The following is a 20,977-nucleotide window of genomic DNA, read 5'->3' as shown; positions in this document are numbered from 1 at the left end:
CAAAACAGATACACCGCTTTGAGTACTGTTGAGGGGGATGACTCATCAGGGGGGAGCAGCAGCAACCAAGTTCATGGCACCATGGCTGGCTCTGCTGCACAGGAGGGCAGGAAAAAGAATGGGAGAGTGATAGTGATAGGGGATTCAATTGTAAGCGGAACAGATAGGCGTTTCTGCGGCCGCAACCGAGACTCCAGGATGGTATGTTGCCTCCCTGGTGCAAGGGTCAAGGATGTCTCAGAGCAGGTGCAGGACATTCTGAAAAGGGAGGGAGAACAGCCAGTTGTCGTGGTGCACATTGGTACTAACGATATCGGTAAAAAACGGGATGAGGTCCTACGAGACGAATTTAAGGAGCTAGGAGCTAAATTAAAAAGTAGGACCTCAAAAGTAGTCATCTCGGGATTGCTACCAGTGCCACGTGCTAGTCATAGTAGGAATCGCAGAATAGCTCAGATGAATACGTGGCTTGAGCAGTGGAGCAACAGGGAGGGATTCAAATTCCTGGGGCATTGGAGCCGTTTCTGGGGGAGGTGGGACCAGTACAAACCGGACGGATGGTCTGCACCTAGGCAAGACTGGAAACAATGTCCTAGGAGGAATGTCTGCTAGTGCTGTTGGGGAGGAGTTAAACTAATATGGCAGGGGGATGGGAACCAATGCAGGGAGACAAAGGGAAACAAAATGGAGACAGAAGCAAAAGACAAAAAGGAGATGAGTAAAAGTGGAGGGCAGAGAAACCCATGGCAAAAAACAAAAAGGGCCACTTTGCAGCAAAATTCTAAAGGGTCTAAGTGGGTTAAAAAGGCAAGCCTGAAGGCTCTGTGCCTCAATGCGAGGAGTATTCGGAATGAGATGGACGAATTAACTGTGCAGATAGCAGTTAAAGGATACGATGTGGTTGGCATCACGGAGACATGGCTCCAGGGTGACCAAGGCTGGGAACTCAACATCCAAGGGTATTCAACATTTAGGAAGGATAGACAGAAAGGAAAAGGAGGCGGGGTGGCATTGCTGGTTAAAGAGGAAATTAATGCAATTGCAAGGAAAGACATGAGCTTGGATGATGTGGAATCGGTATGGGTGGAGCTACGGAATACCAAGGGGCAGAAAACGCTAGTGGGAGTTGTGTAAAGACCTCCAAACAGCAGTAGTGATGTTGGGGAGGGCATCAAACAGGAAATTAGGGGTGCATGCAATAAAGGTGCAGCAGTTATCATGAGTGACTTTAATATGCATATAGATTGGGCTAACCAAACTGGAAACAATACGGTGGAGGAGGATTTCCTGGAGTGCATAAGGGATGGTTTTCTCGACCAATATGTCGAGGAACCAACGAGGGGGGAGGCCATCTTAGACTGGGTGTTGTGTAATGAGAGAGGATTAATTAGCAATCTCGTTGTGCGAGGCCCCTTGGGGAAGAGTGACCGTAATATGGTGGAATTCTACACTAGGATGGAGAATGAAACAGTTAATTCAGAGACCATGGTCCAGAACTTAAAGAAGGGTAACTTTGAAGGTATGAGGCGTGAATTGGCTAGGATAGATTGGCGAATGATACTTAAGGGGTTGACAGTGGATGGGCAATGGCAGACATTTAGAGACCGCATGGATGAACTACAACAATTGTACATCCCTGTCTGGCGTAAAAATAAAAAAGGGAAGGTGGCTCAACTGTGGCTATCAAGGGAAACCAGGGATCGTATTAAAGCCAAGGAAAAGTCATACAAATTGGCCAGAAATAGCAACGAACCCAGGGATTGGGAGAAATTGAGAACTCAGCAGAGGGGACAAAGGGTTTGATTAGGACAGGGAAAATAGAGAAATAGAGTACGAGAGGAAGCTTGCAGGGAACATTAAAACGGACTGCAAAAGCTTCGAAAGATATGTAAAGAGAAAAAGGTTAGTAAAGACAAACGTAGGTCCCCTGCAGTCAGAATCAGGGGAAGTCATAACGGGGAACAAAGAAATGGCGGACCAATTGAACAAGTACTTTGGTTCGGTATTCACTAAGGAGGACACAAACAACCTTCCGGATATAAAAGGGGTCAGAGGGTCTAGTAAGAAGGAGGAACTGAGGGAAATCCTTATTAGTCGGGAAATTGATGGGATTGAAGGCCGATAAATCCCCAGGGCCTGATGGTCTGCATCCCAGAGTATTAAGGAGGTGGCCTTGGAAATAGCGGATGCATTGACAGTCATTTTCCAACATTCCATAGTCTCTGGATCAGTTCCTATGGAGTGGAGGATAGCCAATGTAACCCCACTTTTTAAAAAAGGAGGGAGAGAGAAAACAGGGAATTATAGACCGGTCAGCCTGACATCAGTAGTGGGGAAATTGATGTAATCAATTATTAAGGATGTCATAGCAGCGCATTTGGAAAGAGGTAATATGATAGGTCCAAGTCAGCATGGATTTGTGAAAGGGAAATCATGCTTGACAAATCTTCTGGAATTTTTTGAGAATGTTTCCAGTAGAGTGGACAAGGGAGAACCAGTTGATGTGGTGTATATTTGGACTTTCAGAAGGCTTTCAACAAAGTCCCACACAAGAGATTAGTGTGCAAAGTTAAAGCACATGGGATTGGGGGTAGTGTGCTGACGTGGATTGAAAACTGGTTGTCAGACAGGAAGCAAAGAGTAGGAGTAAATGGGTACTTTTCAGAATGGCAGGCAGTGACTAGTGGGGTACCGCAAGGTTCTGTGCTGGGGCCCCAGCTGCTTACATTGTACATTAATGATTTAGACGAGGGGATTAAATGTAGTATCTCCAAATTTGCGGATGACACTAAATTGGGTGGCAGTGTGAGCTGCGAGGAGGATGCTATGTGGCTGCAGAGTGACTTGGATAGGTTAGGTGAGTGGGCAAATGCATGGCAGATGAAGTATAATATGGATAAATGTGAGGTTATCCACTTTGGTGGTAAAAACAGAGAGACAGACTATTATCTGAATGGTGACAGATTAGGAAAAGGGGAGGTGCAACGAGACCTGGGTGTCATGGTACATCAGTCATTGAAGGTTGGCATGTCGGTATAGCAGGCGGTTAAGAAAATAAATGGCATGTTGGCCTTCATAGCGAGGGGATTGGAGTACAGGGGCAGGGAGGTGTTACTACAGTTGTACAAGACCTTGGTGAGGCCACATCTGGAGTATTGTGCACAGTTTTGGTCTCCTAACTTGAGGAAGGACATTCTTGCTATTGAGGGAGTGCAGCAAAGGTTCACCAGACTGATTCCCGGGATGGCGGGACTGACCTATCAAGAAAGACTGGATCAACTGGGCTTGTATTCACTGGAGTTCAGAAGAATGAGAGGGGATCTCATAGAAACGTTTGAAATTCTGACGGGTTTAGACAGGTTAGATGCAGGAAGAATGTTCCCAATGTTGGGGAAGTCCAGAAACAGAGGTCACAGTCTAAGGATAAGGGGTAAGCCATTTAGGTCTGAGATGAGGAGAAACTTCTTCACCCAGAGAGTGGTAAACCTGTGGAATTCTCTACCACAGAAAGTTGTTGAGGCCAATTCACTAAATATATTCAAAAAGGAGTTAGATGTAGTCCTTGCTACTCGGGGGATCAAGGGGTATGGCGAGAAAGCAGGAATGGGGTACTAAAGTTGCATGTTCAGTCATGAACTCATTGAATGGCGGTGCAGGCTCGAAGGTCCGAATGGCCTACTCCTGCACCTATTTTCTATGTTTCTAAGAAGGCCAAAACTCCTGATGTCTAACAATAATTCCATTGAAGTATTAGTTTAAAAATGGTATATTCAAGAACAAGGCAGGTAAGTCCATTGACTGAATTTTAAAATTCCATTTCTCCTTGATTTAAGATCTCAGTGCTGTATACAATTCTTTTAAGGTAGGCCTATCCCTCACCTCATATTGATCGAGCCAACTGGTCATAGGTGTGCAGCGATGCCTACTCTCCAGGATTGTCCTGGCGTCTCCAGGAATTAAAGATTAATCTCCAGGAGAAAAATCGTAGGGGCATTCATTTTCTTTTAATTTTCTTTGAACACTTATTTAATCGATATAAAACATATCAGATATGGGGGAAAATGGCTGTTTGACTGACAGTCAAGAATCAACCAATCGGGTATGAAGAGTCTGTTTGCTTTCAAATTGGCGTGGGAAGGTGGTGCACCATAAATATGGGCAAGCTGGGTGACCAATGGCAGGAGTGAGGGGGCGGGGAGGTTGCAGGCAGGTCATGTGATGATATCTCCAGGAATATATCCAACCAGAGTTGGCAACCCTATAAGTGAGCAGGGTTGCATGGGTAGGTTTTCTAACCCTTCATGGGGCAAAGCACCTGGCTTCTACTTTGTATATCCCCTTATGGCACAACTAAGTTCAAGAACTCAAAGCTGTAAGCCGTTAATGTGCTGCACAACTAGGTCACTGAGCTTTCAGGGCTGGAAGCAAAGAAAACAGATTTTTTTTTTTTAATAAAATGAAACATTAACTTCTGAGGAGAAAGCTCTTTCTCCCTCACACTGTTTTATTCCCACACTAGTGATCCCAAGTGCCTGCCCCTAGGTCACGACATTTGGCTGGTTACAAGAAGCCATGTAGCAGTGGGCCAGTGAGCAATCCAACCTGTCTTTCCTTTGCCACATGCTAAGATAAGGATTCATAAGTGATGGAAACTGAGCCCTTGCATTACCTGTCTTATGGTAATGTGCATTGGTGCACTAATGTGCAGTGCACCCACACATTCCCAGACTAAAACAAAATGCTTAAATACGCATATGTACGAAAATTCCATTTTCCAGTTCATAAAATATATTTTCAATTTGTACGCTAAAAATGTATATACTGCTGTTGGAAGAAGAGATCAAAAAAGATATAAAGAGATTTAAGATAGAAGGGGGGGGGGTGGGCAATAATTGATAAACTAATGGCATTTCTGGTCCGAATGGATTGCATCTGTGCATTGAAAAGAAGTTAGGGAAGAGATAGCAGAGCCACTATAAATTCATAGAAAAGGGAACAGTGCCAGCAGACTGCTATTATATTTAAAAAAGGAGAAAGAACAAGTCCAGAGAACTAAAGGTCAGTTCGCTCAACTTCGGTGATAGGAGAAATAATGGAATTTGTACTGAAAAATGTATTAGAAAAACATCTGGAAACCGAAAATATAACAAAGAATTGTCAGCACGGATTTCAAAAGGGGAGGTCATGCTTGACCAACCTTATGGAATTCTATGAAGAAGTAACAGGAAGAGTAGACAAGGGTTATGTGGTAGTTGTAACATATTAGGATTTTCAAAAGGCCTTCGATAAAGTATCGCATAATTAAGGTCAGAGCATGTGGAGTCGGGGACAAGTAGCAGAATGGATAGCAACCTTTCTACAGAACAGAAAACAGATAGTAGGGGTTAAGGGTAGCTATTCAGACGGGCAAAAGGTGGGAAATGGTATTCCACAGCGATTGGTGCTGGGACCACTGTTCACAATTTACATAAATAATTTGGACTTGGGAATCGAAAGCACAATTTCAAAACTTACGGACAACATATTGGGAGATGTAGTTAATACTGAGGAAGGCTACGACAAAATACATGATGACTTTAATAAACTTTCTGAATGGGTGTATAATTGGCAAATGATTTTCAAAACAAATAAGTTTGAGGTGTTCAATTTTGGTCGGAAGAATAGTCTAAACAGGCTAGAACAGCAAAGGGATCTGGGGTGGATAGACAATTCATTACAAGTAACGACGCAGGGTAATAAGGCCATAAAAAAATAAACTAAGCATTGGGGTTCATAGAAACATAGAAAATAGGTGCAGAGTAGGCCATTCGGCCCTTCGAGCCTGCACCACCATTCAATATGATCATGGCTGATCATGCATTTCAGTACCCCATTCCTGCTTTCTCTCCATACCCCTTGATCCCTTTAGCCGTAAGGGCCACATCTAACTCCCTTTTGAATATATCTAACGAACTGGCCCCAACAACTTTCTGTGATAGAGAATTCCACATGCCCACAACTCTGCGTGAAGAAGTTTCTCCTCATCTCGGTCCTAAATAGCTTACCCCTCATCCTTAGTATGTGACCCCTGGTTCTGGACTTCCCCAACATCGGGAACATTCTTCCTGCATCTAACCTGTCCAATCCTGTCAGAATTTTATATGTTTCGATGAGAGCCCTTCTCATTCTTCTAAATTCCATTGAATACAAGCCGAGTCGATCCAGTCTTTCTTCATATGTTAATCCTGTCATCCCGGGAATCAGTCTGGTGAACCTTCGCTGCACTCCCTCAATAACAAGAATGTCCTTCCTCAGATTAGGAGACCAAAACTGTACACAATATTCAAGGTGTGGCCTTACCAAGGCCCTTTACAACTGTAGTAAGACTTCCCTGCTCCTATACGTGAATCTTCTCGCTATGAAGGCCAAGATGCCATTTGCCTTCTTAATCGCCTGCTGCACCTGTATGCAAACCTTCAATGACTGATGCACCATGACACCCAGGTCTCATTGCACCTCCCCCTTTACCAATCTGTCGCTATTCAGGTAATAATCAGCCCTCCTGTTTTTACCACCAAAGTGGATAACCTCATATTTATCCACATTTGCCATGTATCTGCCCACTCACCTAACCTGTCCAAGTCACCCTGCCGCCTCTGAGCATCCTCCTCACAGCTCACACTGCCACCCAGCTAAGTGTCATCTGCAAACTTGGAGATATTACATTCAATTCCTTCGTCTAAATCATTAATATGTATTGTAAATAGCTGGAGTCCAAGCACTGAACCTTGCGGTACTCCACTAGTCACTGCCTGCCATTCTGAAAAGGACCCGTTTATTCCTGCTCTCTACTTCCTATCTGCCAACCAGTTCTTTATCCACGTCAGTACATTACCCCCAATACCATGTGCTTTAATTTTGCACACTAATCTCTTATGTGGGACCTTGTCAAAAGCCTTTTGAAAGTCTAAATACACCACATCCACTGGTTCCCCCTTGTCCACTCTACTAGTTACATCCTCAAAAAATTCTAGAAGATTTGTCAAGCATGATTTCCCTTTCATAAATCCATGCTGACTTGGACCGATCCTGTCACTGCTTTCCAAATGCGCTGCTATTACATCTTTAATAATTGATTCCAAAATTTTCCCCACTACCGATGTCAGCCTGACCGGTCTATAATTCCCTGTTTATTGGCCTCCAATCCCATCAATTTCCCTAACACAACTTGTTGACTAATAAGGATTTCCTTTATATCCTCCGTCTCGCTCGATCCTCATTCCCCTCGTATTTCCGGAAGGTTATTTGTGTCTTCCTTGGTGAAGACAGAACCAAAATATTTGTTCAATTGGTCTGTCATTTCTTTGTTCCCCATTATGACTTCACCTGATTCTGACTAAGGCACCTACATTTGTCGTCACTAATCTTTTTGTCGTCACTAATCTTTTTCTCTTCATGTATCTATAGAAGCTTTTGCAGTCAGTTTTTATGTTACCTGCAAGCTTACTCTCATATTCTATTTTCCCCCTCTTAATTAAACCCTTTGTCCTGCTCTGAATTCTAAATTTCTCCCAGTCCTCAGATTTGCTGCTTTTTTTGGCCAAGTTATATGCCTCTTCCTTGGATTTAACACTATCCCTAATTTCCCTTGTAAGCCACAGTTGAGCCACCTTCCCCGTTTTATTTTTACGTCAGACAGCGTAGATGGATAGAAGTGAAAAGCAGGAAAGTCATGTTAAACTTGTAGAGACACTGGAGAAGGTGCAAAAAGATTTACAATGATGATACCAGAATTGAAAGGATATACTTGTCAGGAACAGGCAGGGTCTCTTTTAGGCTGAGGGGTGACCTAATAGAGATTTTACAAATTATTAAGGGGTTGGATAAGGCAGACATAGAGAAGATGTTTCCACTTGTGGAGAGACCAAACCTAGGGGCTATAAATATAAGATAACTACCAATAGATCCAGTTGGGAATTCAGGAGAATCTTCTTTACCCAGAGTGTAAAGAATGTGGTAAGCACTACCATAAGGAATAGTTGAAGCAAATAACATAGATGCATTTAAGGGGAAGCTAGATAAGCACACGAGGGAAAAAGGAATAGAAGTACATGCTGATAAGGAGGAGGCTCTTGTGGCATAGACCAGTTGGATCAAATGGCCTCTTTCTGTGCTGTACACTCTATGTAACTCTATGCCAAGATGGAAATGACCATGGTAAAGTACCATAATGAAATGTAAAACCCATTACTAGAAACAGTAAAACTGCAATAGTTTGTGCATATTAACACATGCAAAACTTTTACTGCCATGTTTTCTTATTTAAAGTCTTCAACGTTCACAAAGCAGAACTGAACAAAATACAGCAATGCTGCTGGACTTTCAAAGTATATACACAGACCATAATTACAAACATACAATGTCAGTGCAAAGTTTCTTAATTTTTGCAGAATGTGCCCAATTGTTTTTAAAAAAGGAGAAACTGCTACAATGGACCAGTGGCACAGCTGTGCAGCTGAATAAGCTTAGTTAAGGAAGTTTTGAGCAGCAAAATTACAGAAACCCCTACAGGACCTACAAAATGCTATTGTAACTTGCTGAAAGTGCTTTTGTTGGCAGCGAGCAATCTGTTATCTGCCCCACACTTCATGTGAACCAAGCAAACATGAGGGGGAAAAAAGGGCAGACTCAACCAAGGAGTCTCTAAATGAATATATCCATTATGCTGATCTTAATAAAGCTGCAAATAATTAAATTTCCTCTTTAAAACAGTATTTCCATATGTACTCTCACACTATGAAACATTAGCACTAAAGTTAAACCATCTAAGGAAATTCTTTCGTCAAGAGTTGAGGGATTACTCTGTTTCACGAAAAACACACAAATAACTTGCCAGCATGTAAATAAACAGTACATAGGATATACAGCACAGAAACAGGCCATTTGCCCAACCAGTCCATGCCAGTGTTTATGCTTCACTCGATCCTCTTTCTGTCTTTCCTCATCTAAATCTATCAGCATAACTCTTTATTCCCTTCTCCCTCATATGCTTGTCTAGCCTCCTCGTAAATGCATCCATGCTATTTGCTTCAACCACTCCTTGTGGGAGCAAGGCAAATGGAATGTTGGCCTTTATTGCAAGGGGGATGGAGTATAAAGTAGGGAAGTCCTGCTACAACTGTACAGGGCGTTGATGAGACCACACCTGGAGTACTGCGTACAGTTTTGGTCTCCTTATTTAAGGAGGGATATACTTGCATTGAAGGCAGTTCAGAGAAGGTTCACTAGGTTGAATCCTGAGATGAAGGGGTTGTCTTATAAAGAAAGGTTGCGCAGGTTGGGCCTATACTCATTGGAGTTTAGAAGAATGAGAGGATCTTATTGAAACATATAAGATTCTGAGGAGCTTGACAGGGTAGATGCAGAGAGGATGTTTCTCCTCGTGGGGGAATCTAGAACTAGGGGGCATAATTTCAGAATAAGGGGTCACCCATTTAAAACGGAAATGAGGAGGAATTTCTTCTCTCAGAGGGTCATGAATCTTTGGAATTCTCTTCCCCCAAGAGCTGTGGAGGACGGGCCAGTGAATATATTTAAGGTGGAAATGGACAGATTTTTGAATGTTAGGGAGTCAAGGGTTACGGGGAGCAGGCGGGGAAGTGGAGTTGAGGCCAAGATCAGATCAGCCATGATCTTATTGAATGGCAGAGCAGGCTCGAGGGGCTGTATGGCCTACTCCTATTTCTTATGTTCTTATGTTGCACCACTCTTTGGGTAAATAATTTTCTTCTGAATTCTCTATTGGATTTCTTGGTGATTATAAGTAACTTGAACAATGCATAAATTGTAATGTTAAACCTCATTGGTTACTGTTTCATCTTAGTTAAGAGAAAGGCCAAAAACATAGAAAGCTGATTGCATGATCTGACTGAGATCAGCCATGATCTTATTGAATGGCCTGCTCCTGCTCCTATTTCTTATGTTCTTATGATTCTTAGCTGTTTTCAGCTTAAGTGTAACATTGAAATTTTGAGCATGAACATTAATGGATCTTTTTTTCAAATCCTATTTAAATTCAAATATCCTTCATTAAGCTGCGACTCTATTGTTGTGGAACTGAATAGATAGTGCACATTGCATGCTCTGACCTGCTCTTCATAGGACCCCGATTTGCATATTAAAAGCGGTTGAATGCCTGAAACGGGAAGGTAGATTGGCCAAGCAAGAGTAGGCCCCTTTTAAAATGGCAGAGGCTGCAACAGAGGCACGAACAGGGCGTGAAGTATTTCACTGCCATTTAACTGTATTATTGCCTCACTTGCATGGAATAGTTGCAGATGAAATAACCTAAGAGGGCTTTCCTTATCTGTATTTATCTTGCAATACTCAACATGACTTGAGCCACAATAGGTATTTAGTATTGTACTTGAGTCAACACAACGCAACTCAATCATGAGATAACCACATTAGAGCGGCCTTATTCCAGCTAACACTGCTAAAACAGCACAGTCCTAGCTGATTTATATTTGATTTCTGTGCCATATTTGACTTAAAACAGGAACTTAAGCAGCATTGACTGCAATAACTTAACTACAAATATTAAAAAGTGATTTTCGCAGGGTGAAGACCTCACGATTTCATCAACTTGAAATCACTGGCATGAAAATTAGGTAGGTTTGAAATCAGGTAGGCAGTCCACTCTGCCAGTTTACTGCCCAGGCAGTGAAGGTGAAAATGACCCCATATCACATAATAAGATCAAGTCCCGATTCCTATCTTATTCTGGAATTGCAACATTCCACTGTGTATATGGCAGTTACTCCTTTTCTTCATTTATGACCATTATGCTCACCATTTCAAGATTTCCTTAAGCTACCAAGAAACACTTCATTCCACACCAGTCCCCCACCCCGCTATACTGTTGACTGAACCATAAGCCAAACAGTAAATATTTCTCTCTGAATTTTTGATCCATTCCCACAGATAATCAGTGTGGAAATCTACTACTGGCTTCATAAAGGTACATCAGATTTTGTATTTCAAAGTCAAAGTTTCAGAGCAAGCCACATTTTTTTAATAAAAGGTTTTGGTCCTGAATTTGCGCTCCCCACACGCACGTACGAGCTGCGCATGTGCCCATGGGGTCCCCGCAAGTTCCGAGTTTAGGCATGCGAAGCGCATGTGCCAAAACTCAGAACTTGAGATCTGTCAAGAATCCTTGACAAATCCACCACCTCCGAAACTAAAGGGCCTCCACGGGTGGAGAGTTGGGCAACTACTGCCTTCAAATTCTTACGACTGATAAAAGCAGGTGCAAGGCCTGCTTTTATCAGCAGAAGACTTTTAAAGCACAAAATAATGCATTGTTTTTAATAATTTAAACATTTAAATTTCTTTGAAATGAGGTAAGTTTATTGTGTACCCTTTAAATATGTAAATTTATTTTTCAAAAAATTACATTTTTGTTTTAAATTAATTAATTAAATTCCATTTTGATTAATTTTAATTATGTGATGTTGCTTTATTTTCAGTGTCTGTGTTTTTGGGGTATTCCCATTCATGCTTATGGTGGCTCCTCGGATACATGGGCCTCTACAGAGGCTTTCGCATAGAGGCCCAGGACCGCAAGTCGCTGAACTTCCGGGACCACCAGGTACTTTCTGTTATCTTTATATCTTGTTCAATCACCAGAGGGCTCATCCCCTGGAGTCCCAAGGGATCCCACAATCCCTTGGGAGCACCTACACATAAGGAGGCCTCACAAGCTGGAGAGGCACTCTGGGGACCTGTGATAAAGGACTATGGTCACACATTACTTTTAGCCTGTAGTGTCTGGTCAGATTCTTTATTCAAGACATAACAACTGGCGACGAGATACAGATGACGAACCCCACCGCAAAAATGCAGAGAACCGTGGGCATTCTGGAGAAATTTTCGGAGGGAGATGAAACCTTCGTGGAGCGACTTGACCAATACTTCGTGGCAAACGAGCTGGAAGGAGAAGCGAACGCTGCCAAAGGGTGATCCTCCTCACCGTTTGCAGGGTACCAACGCATGGCCTCATGAAAAATTTGCTCGCTCCAGCGAAACCCACAGAGAAGTCGTATGATGATTTCTGCACACTGCTCCGGGAGCATCTAAACTCGAAGGAAAGCATTCTGATGGCGAGGTACTGGTTCTACACGTACAAGAGGTCTGAAGGCCAGGAAGTGACGAGCTACATCGCTGAGTTAAGGCGCATTGCAGGATATTGCGAATCTGAAGGACACTTGGAGCACATGCTCAGGGACTTCTTTGTACTTGGCATACTTCGCAAACTTTTGACTGTAGAGACCCCAAGCTTGAGTAAAGCCATAGCGATAGCCCAGGCGTTCATCGCCACCAGTGACAATACCAAATAAATCTCTCAGCACACGAGTGCTGCTGCAAGTACTGTGAGCAAAGTAATGTTGTTTTCGAATCGTAACGTACAGGGCAGGACTCACATGCCTGCAGCTGCATGTCCGCAGATGTCTCAGAGTCCACCATCACAGGTGGTGAATGCAAGGCCATTAACATCTTGTTGGTGCTGCGGAGGTGATCATCGTTTCCATTCATGCTGCTTCAAAGGATACGTTTGCAAGGGCTGTGGAACAATGGGACACCTCCAACATATGTGCAGGCGTGCTACAAACCCTGCTAATCCTGCAAACCACCATGATGCAGAGGAGGATAGATCCACGGTTGATCATGACGAACCAGAGCCTCAGACTGAGGGGGCAGAGGTATATGGGGTGCACACATTTACCACAAAGAGGACCCCAATAATGCTGAAGGTTGAATTAAATGGACTCCCGGTGTCAATGGAGCTGGACACGGGCGCGAGCCGGTCCATAATGAGCAAAAAGACTTTCGATAAATTGTGGTGCAGCAAGGCCTCAAGGCCAGTCCTGACTCCCATTCGTACTAAACTGAGAACATACACAAAGGAACCGATTCCCGTAATCGGCAGTGCTACCATAAAGGTCTCCTACGATGGAGCGGTGCACAATTTACCACTCTGGCTGGTACCAGGCGATGGCCCCACGCTGTTCGGCAGGAGCTGGCTGGGAGAGATACGTTGGAACTGGGACGACGTCTGAGCGCTCTTGTCCGTCGACGACACTTCATGTGCCCAGGTCCTAAAGTTCCCCTCGCTGTTCAAACCAGTCATCGGGAAGTTCCAAGGAGCAAAAGTGCAGATCCACTTGATTCCGCGGGCGTGACCCATCCATCACAAGACGAGAGCGGTACCGTACATGACGAGAGAGAGGGTGGAGATCGAGCTGGACCGGCTGCAACAAGAGGGCATCATTTCGCTGATTGAAATCAACGAGTGGGCCAGTCCGATTGTTCCAGTCCTCAAGGAAGACGGCACAGTCAGAATCTGTGGTGATTACAAAGTAACTATCAATCGTTTCTCCCTGCAGGATCAATACCCACGACCAAAGGCAGACAAACTATTTGCAACGCTGGTGGGAGGAAAGACGTTCAACGAAGCTGGACTTGACCTCGGCCTACATGACGCAGGAGCTGGAGGAACCATCGAAAGGCCTCACCTGCATCAACATGCACAAAGATCTCTTCATTTACAACAGAAGACTGTTTGGGATTCGATCAGCTGCGGCGACATTCCAGAGGAACATGGAAAGCTTGCTGAAGTCAGTCCCGTGCACCGTGGTCTTCCAGGATGACATCTTGGTTACAGGTTGGGACACCGTCGAGCACCTGCAGAGCCTGGAGGAGGTTCTTTGTCAGCTTAATCGTGTGGGGCTCAGGTTAAAATGCTCGAAGTGCATTTTCCTGGCGCCTGAAGTGGAGCTCCTGGGGAGAAGAATCACAGCGGACAGCATCAGGCCCACCGATTCGAAGACGGAGGCAATCAAGAACGCAGAGAGACGACAGAACGTGACAGAGCTGCGGTCGTTTCTAGGACTCCTGAACTATTTTGGTAACTTCTTACCGGGTCTTGGCACACTGCACTCTTCACTGCTTAAAAGGAGATGAATGGGTATGGGGTAAAAGCCAAGAAAATGCCTTTGAGTAAGCTAGGAAACTGTTCGGCTCAAACAAATTGCTTGTGTTGTATGATCCATGTAAGTGTTTGGTACTAGCATGTGATGCGTCGTCATACGGTGTCGGGTGTGTATTGCAACAAGCTAAAGAATCTGGGAAATTGCATCCAGATGTCTGTCTAAGGCTGAGAGGGCCTACAGCATGATCGAAAAAAAAAAGTGTTAGCGTGTGTTTATGGGATAAAGAAAATTATTCAATATCTGTTTTGGGCTCAAATTTGAATTGGAAACTGACCATAAGCCACTTATATCCCTCTTTTCTGAAAGTAAGGGGATAAATACGAATGCATCGGCCTGCATCCAGAGATGGGCGCTCATGTTGTCCGCACACAACTACGCCATCCGCCACAGAAAACTGTGCCGATGCTCTCAGTAAATGCCATTGCCACAGGGGTGGAGATGGCACAGCACGCAGATTTAGTTATGATAATGGAAACATTTGAGAGTGAGAAATCACCTGTTCTGCCCGACAGATTAGAACCTGGACGAGCCAGGACCCCTTACTGTCCCGAGTAAAAAAAACTGTGTTCTCCACGGGAGTTGGTCTAGTGTCCCGTTAAAGATGCAGAAAGAAATAAAGCTGTACCAGCGTAGCAGAGATGAAATGTCCAGACAGGCAGACTGCCTCCTATGGGGTAATCGGTTAGTGGTGCCAAAAAAGGGCAGGGACACTTTCATTAGTGACCCCCACAGTACCCACCCAGGCATTGTAATGATGAAAGCAATAGCCAGATCCCACATGTGGTGGCCTGGTATCGATGCAGACTTAGAGTCCTACGTGCACAAATGTAACACATACTCCCAGTTGATGCACCCAGGGAGGCGCCACTAAGTTTATGGTCCTGTCCCTCCAAACCGTGGTCCAGGGTCCATATCGACTATGCAGGCCCATTCTTGGGAAAAATGTTCCTTATGGTTCTAGATGCATACTCCAAATGGATTGAATGTGAGATAATGTCGTCAAGCATGTCCGCTGCCACCATTGAAAGCCTACAGGCCATGTTTGCCACGCACGGCCTGCCTGATGTCCTTGTGAGTGACAATGGGCCGAGCTTCACCAGTGTCGAGTTCATAGAGTTCATGACTCACAATGGGATCAAACATGTCATATCTGCCCCGTTCAAATCAGCATCCAATGGTCAGGCAGAGCGAGCAGTGCAAACAATCAAGCAGAGCTTGAAGAGGGTAACTGAAGGCTCACTGCAGACTCGCCTATCTCGAGTCCTGCCTAGTTACCGCACAAGACTCCACTCGCTCACTGGAGCTCCCCCACCCCCCGCTGAACTGCTCATGAAAAAGGCACTTAAGACAAGGCTCGTTAGTCCATCCTGATCGACACGAACAGGTAGAGCAGGCGGCTTCAACAGAATACATATCATGATCACGCAAATGTGTTACGCGAAATCGAGATTAATGATCCTGTATTTGTGTTGAACGATGGACAAGGTCCCAAGTGGCTTCCCGGCACTGTCATGCTCAAAGAGGGGAGTAGGGTGTTTCTGGTTAAACATTCAAATGGACTCACCTGCAGGAAACACTTGGACCAAACCAAACTCAGATTCACGGACTATCCAGAACAACCCACAATAGACTACCTTTTTCGACCCCCAACACACACACAAGTGGCAACCGACCCAACGGTTGACCACGGAGCAGAACCCATCACCTGTGCAGCAGCCCAGCAGGACTCACCACACCCAGCAGCCCTGCAAGGCCAGCTGGACAGCAGCCCAGCGAGGGCCCAACAAATGACTCACCAAAACTATTTGCAACCAGGGAAAGGAAGGCCTCAGATTGACTCACTTTGTAAATAGTTACACTATTAACTTTGGCCGGGGATGGGGGGGGGGGGGGGGGGGGGGGGGAGGGCGGAAAGAGGGCGGGGGGGGAAGTCATGTTATATATGTAAACCTGTAAATACCTTGTTTAACCACCAGAGGGCTCATCCTCTGGAGTCCCAAGGGATCCCACAATCCCTTGGGAGCACCTGTACATAAGGAGGCCTCACAGGCTGGTGAGGCACTTTGGAGAGCTGCAATAAAGGACTCCGGTCACACATTACTTTGGGCTCACAGTATCTGATCAGATTCTTTATTCAAGACATAACACTTTCATAGAAATGTTTGCGGTCGGAAACATCCACCCGCGGGAAGCCTCTGACCGCCAATTCTGGGCCTTTATCACACATTGGCAGAATGATACCAAGGAAAACAAGAGTTCTATCAAATATCCACTTCTTAATTGAATAGCAACAAACTAAGCTCAACAAAATGGCTACATTTTGGCATATGAAGTCTGTAGACTCCGTATATCCTGATCAACTCCTGCATAGTACAATATGCAGTTTGGTTATTAGTCACAAACCACCATATTGTTTTTTTTTAAACTCTTAATACAACTCAATGAGATTTCTGTCAAGGATCTACTTAAACATGAATTCTTTAAAAAAAATATAGTTCAAAATAATTTATAATCAGATTCCGAATTGAAGATTTATGGAACTTTGTGTTTGTTGCTTTACTATGGAATATAGTTTGCTCCTGAATAGCTTGCATTTCTATATTGGCTGCTGAAAGAGTTATTATTATTTGCATAAATCTCCCTTGGTGATTTCAGCTTTCATCGGTTAAGTGTCTAAAGACCATATTTTACTCTCGTTCATGTCTTGCATTTTAACAACTGTCTCCAGGAAGCTCAATCTGTTGATTGAATCAATATGCTCAAAAATATGCCATAAAGTTTATATTATAGGACTATTTATTTGAGGTCTTTGAACTTCTGCATTTCCCGAGGCTTTTTATTTCCTCAAATAAAAATAAGTTACTTCGCCCCTTGAGCTATAATCATGAATGTGACTACAAGTTGTCAGTGCTTCTAAATATAAACTTCTTCCATTCGGGTTCATGATATAATATCCTTTTTAGCTACTACAGCCAATTGTAGCAATACTGTCTTCAAATGGCCTAATATTTACAAGGCAACATTAAATGGCACAGTACAGAACCATCAAATCAGCCCATCTTTGCTGTGCTCATGTTTTCTGTGGGACAGCTAGTCTCAACCCACTCTGCTGCTTTCTCTCAGTGTCCTTGAATATTCCACTTTTTCAAGCAACCACTCATTTCCTTTTTACTTCAAGGAGTTGTTTCTTAATAGTGACAGAAATCACAGTGCCCGCTCTCCCGCCGCCACTCACACCCCGCCATAGCCAGCGCTCTCCCCCCAGCTCAAGGCTCAGGGCTTAGGGGTTTGCGGCTTGGCTGGGGTCTCAGGGGCTCAGGGCTTGGCGGCTCAGTCGGTCAACACGGTCAGAATCAACGTGGCCAATTGTGGGCCCCACTTCCGGTTTTGGGCAGGGGGTGGAGTCTAGAGGACGCAGGCGCAGAAGGACGAGAAAATCGTTGGTACAAATAATCACAACGATAAAGATAAGTTTTTTGTTCTTTAAGTTGATGCTTTTGGCTAACCAACAGCAGCTTTAAATCTTTGTGCTTCTGTTAAATGATTGGATTTATTGTATTTATCATCATCATCATCATCATCATCACAGGCGGTCCCTCGAACAAGGATGACTTGCTTCCACACGAGTTCAAAGGTGTTTCAATGAAGGACAGGATATTCAAGTTCTGGACTCCAATTTAGGGGATGGAAGATGCCTAAGCATGGATTTTTTTTTTTTAAACGTGTGGTGACTGTTCCACATCAGCCACCACACGGGCTTGCTCGAGCCAGGTCTTGGTCCAGTGGCATCTTTATTTATAAGCCTGTATTCATAGTTACACTTCCATGTTTTTATTTTATCGCCTGTGTCTGAACAAGCTAGTGCGTGCTGTGTTTCTAATCATATAGTTCAAATATGCCCTGGCACATATTAAATTGCTGTCTAAATTAGCATTAGCAGGCCTAACTTAATCTCTTCTCAGCCTCGGTAATCAACCCTCGTGCTCCACCATTATACTGGCTGCAAACTCAGTCAAGGGACTCCGCCATGTTTCAGTTTCAAACATGGATTTTCCTGGTCTGCATGTCTCAGTACCTCAGCGTGTGGCGCATTCATCAACGTAGCCATAAGAAATGCACAAAACAATGCGCTAGATTTTGCTCTCAAAATAACGATGAGGCTAATGGCGTACACTGTTATTTATGCTCAAATGGTACAGCAACTTCAGGCGAGGGGCAGGTGCGCGGTTAAATGCGAATATCCAAAAGCTGTTGCCCAAGTTGCAACAGTCTGCTGTTAGCTTTGCATCCTGCTGTCTGCCTCGCCATTAAAATGAAATGAGTAGCGTGAAGTTGCTGTATTCGCACAGTAGGAACGAACTAAACTCACCACAGAAAGTTAACTCATCATTTCAAGTCTAAATATCCTTTTGACAACCTGATAAGTGTTGATTACCGTAACTCGACCTCTCTGGTACTGAAAATGAACTATTACAAGCATGGAGTCTTATTCCTTCAGGTTTTAATTATTGTTGGAGATTTTTTAAAAAATATTGAATTTTTTTTTCCTTTTCCTTGTTTCTTTTTTCCTCTCATGATCCAATCTTTCCTTCCCTCCCTTTATTTCTCTTTCTGTACCTGATTTTACATTGAATTCACCCACTCTAATTTACACTTCCATCTCAGTCCTTGCAGGGCTCATTTCACAATCCTTCAATCTGATTGGTTAAGGAGATACACAGTTGCTTGTCCTGATCACTTCAGATGTAGATGTCTCGTCTCCATTCCTGCAGTTATCAGCTCATGCTTTCAGCAACTTGTCACGTAGAAAATTATAAAGCCTAAATGTACGAGGGCAAGTCAAACTCATAGCAGATACTATTAGATGCCCTGCTACAACAAATTCTGGCCCTCACTTAATTTTGAAAACTATGCCCTCTACTGGCGCCAATTAGTTTCAGACAAGGGTAACTTTACCATCACAATAAAGCCAGAGTTCTTTTACATTGTTCAGGGCAATCTAATTCTGTGAGCTAATCATTCTTCAACACCATGATCTAATTCAAATCAGAATACAAAAACATACCTTGTATTTTAAAGAATATATATAGCATAACCATTTCAAATTATAAGATTAATTTAATAATCCATAATTGCCCATCGATATTTGGATTTCTAAATGTTTCAGAAGATGCTTCATATGAAACTTGAGAAGTTAAACGAAAATAGAATTAAGGATTAAATAAACTGGACAAAAAAATTGAAAGCCAGATTAATCAAAATGAGATTGGGAAGAGTGGAGCATCTCAGAAAACTTCTATTTATAAGCTTCAACAGGAATCAGGAGAGGGGAAATTAGCAAAATATCAAAACTGCGAAACATAAGCAAGTGTACAGGTTTAATTATAAAGGTACTGCAGTTAACTAATCGAATAATTGGGAAGCCACATTTGTATGGCAGAAGGGAAGGTAAATGGCGTCTAATGTTCAAAATGTAACACTATTCGAATTTAATATGGCAATACTTAGTAAGAGTTCAGGGGAGGTAGAATAAAAATAAAACTTTAAATGGCAGCAGACAAAAAAAAAGCAAGGGAACATCAAAGGGAATCAACACTACCTTGGGAGTGTAAAGAAACAGGTAAATATATTTTTAGGGTGAATATCAAAGACATTGGAAAAGGTAATACTGAACATGTACAATATCACATTTAGATAACAATATTTACAGAAGGATGTAACAGTCGATGTTGATAAAGTACAAATTAGAAATCGGAACTAAAAAGGAATTGAATGTAGAACCACAGCATAAAGATGACAATTCATTCTATGGTCAAGATTTATAAAAGAACAGAGGAGCTAATTGAAAATAGCCTTTTCTTGTTAATTTCTTTCTGTATGGATGGATTTGGCACAACACACTGAAGTGAACTTTGCAAATGGGTGATTCTACAAGGTTAACCTACCCAGTCAAAGGACAAAATCCAGCAACCTCGGGCAATTCCAAACAAAACGTTCAAAGTACGTCGTGGGCGTCCTGCTACGACATGAGTTGTCGTTTCACTCACATGGTCTGAGAACAGAAAGCCACCTAGCTGTTTCACAATTTGAATTACAGTGATCTGATTCCTGTTAAGAAAACATACAAAACATTTCAAGTAATACATTCTCAAAATATCGCCATAAAATTTTAAGAGCAGTTTTCACAGGCCAATGGGATTTAACCAAAGGGAGTTTAAGAATATAATGAAGCAGAGTGCAGGCAAACAGTCTCAAATTTTAAAAAGAAAGTTTAATTAAAAAAAATGTACATTAAGCAAAAAGGTCAAAATGAAACTATTCCAACAGATTTCCCTTGGCATTATGCATGATAAGTCCAATGATATGTTGTTTTATAGTGGCAGGAGCAGTATACCATGAAATTTACAATATACTATTCTAATAAGGTGTAATCATGTTTTAAATGCTTTGTCCCTTCAAGGCCATACATTTAATTGCTGTAAATTCTGTGACCAAGAAGTTAATTGCTATCGGTGAAATAAGTTTGGCAGGTATTTGTAAATTCCTCCCTGCACATCAAAAGAAACAAGCATGAAATTGCTGCCTCCTTTGTGCTTTTGACAGTTTGAAGTGTTATGTCTGAAGTGTGAGATGCACAAATGAAATGATATATAAATAGAAGATCTCCTGTAGCATTGCTTATAGTGAATCGAAAGTTATGCTGTCGCATGCACATTTAGTTCTCTCTCTTTTTCACACATAATTCAGCACAGGAACCAGATGTGGTCAATACAACTATTATTATTTTCAGTGCGCCAACGCAGCCTTCGGTCACCTGAGGAAGAGAGTTCGAAGACCACGACCTCAAATCTGGCACCAAGCTTGTGGTCTACAGGGCTGTAGTGACACCCGGCCTCTGATATGGCTCAGAGACGTGGACCATATACAGTAGACACCTCAAAACG

At 43.1% G+C, this 20,977-nt stretch overlaps 1 protein-coding gene across 3 annotated transcripts in view; it reads right to left on the bottom strand.

Annotated features, from left to right (window-relative positions):
* mcph1 (microcephalin 1) overlaps positions 1 to 20,977 on the bottom strand; it is a 433,479-nt gene that overhangs the window by 276,911 nt on the left and 135,591 nt on the right. For all 3 annotated transcript variants that reach the window (XM_070884907.1, XM_070884910.1, XM_070884908.1), the window contains exon 12: positions 19,979 to 20,141. In XM_070884907.1, the coding sequence (XP_070741008.1) occupies positions 19,979 to 20,141 (163 nt within the window). The remainder of the gene's footprint in view (positions 1 to 19,978; positions 20,142 to 20,977) is intronic.

The sequence above is a fragment of the Pristiophorus japonicus genome, chromosome 7 (assembly GCF_044704955.1).
Source record: "Pristiophorus japonicus isolate sPriJap1 chromosome 7, sPriJap1.hap1, whole genome shotgun sequence".
Lineage (NCBI taxonomy): Eukaryota > Metazoa > Chordata > Chondrichthyes > Pristiophoridae > Pristiophorus > Pristiophorus japonicus.
Note: the sequence above shows the minus strand (reverse complement) of the source record. Positions and strands in the feature narration are given on the sequence as shown.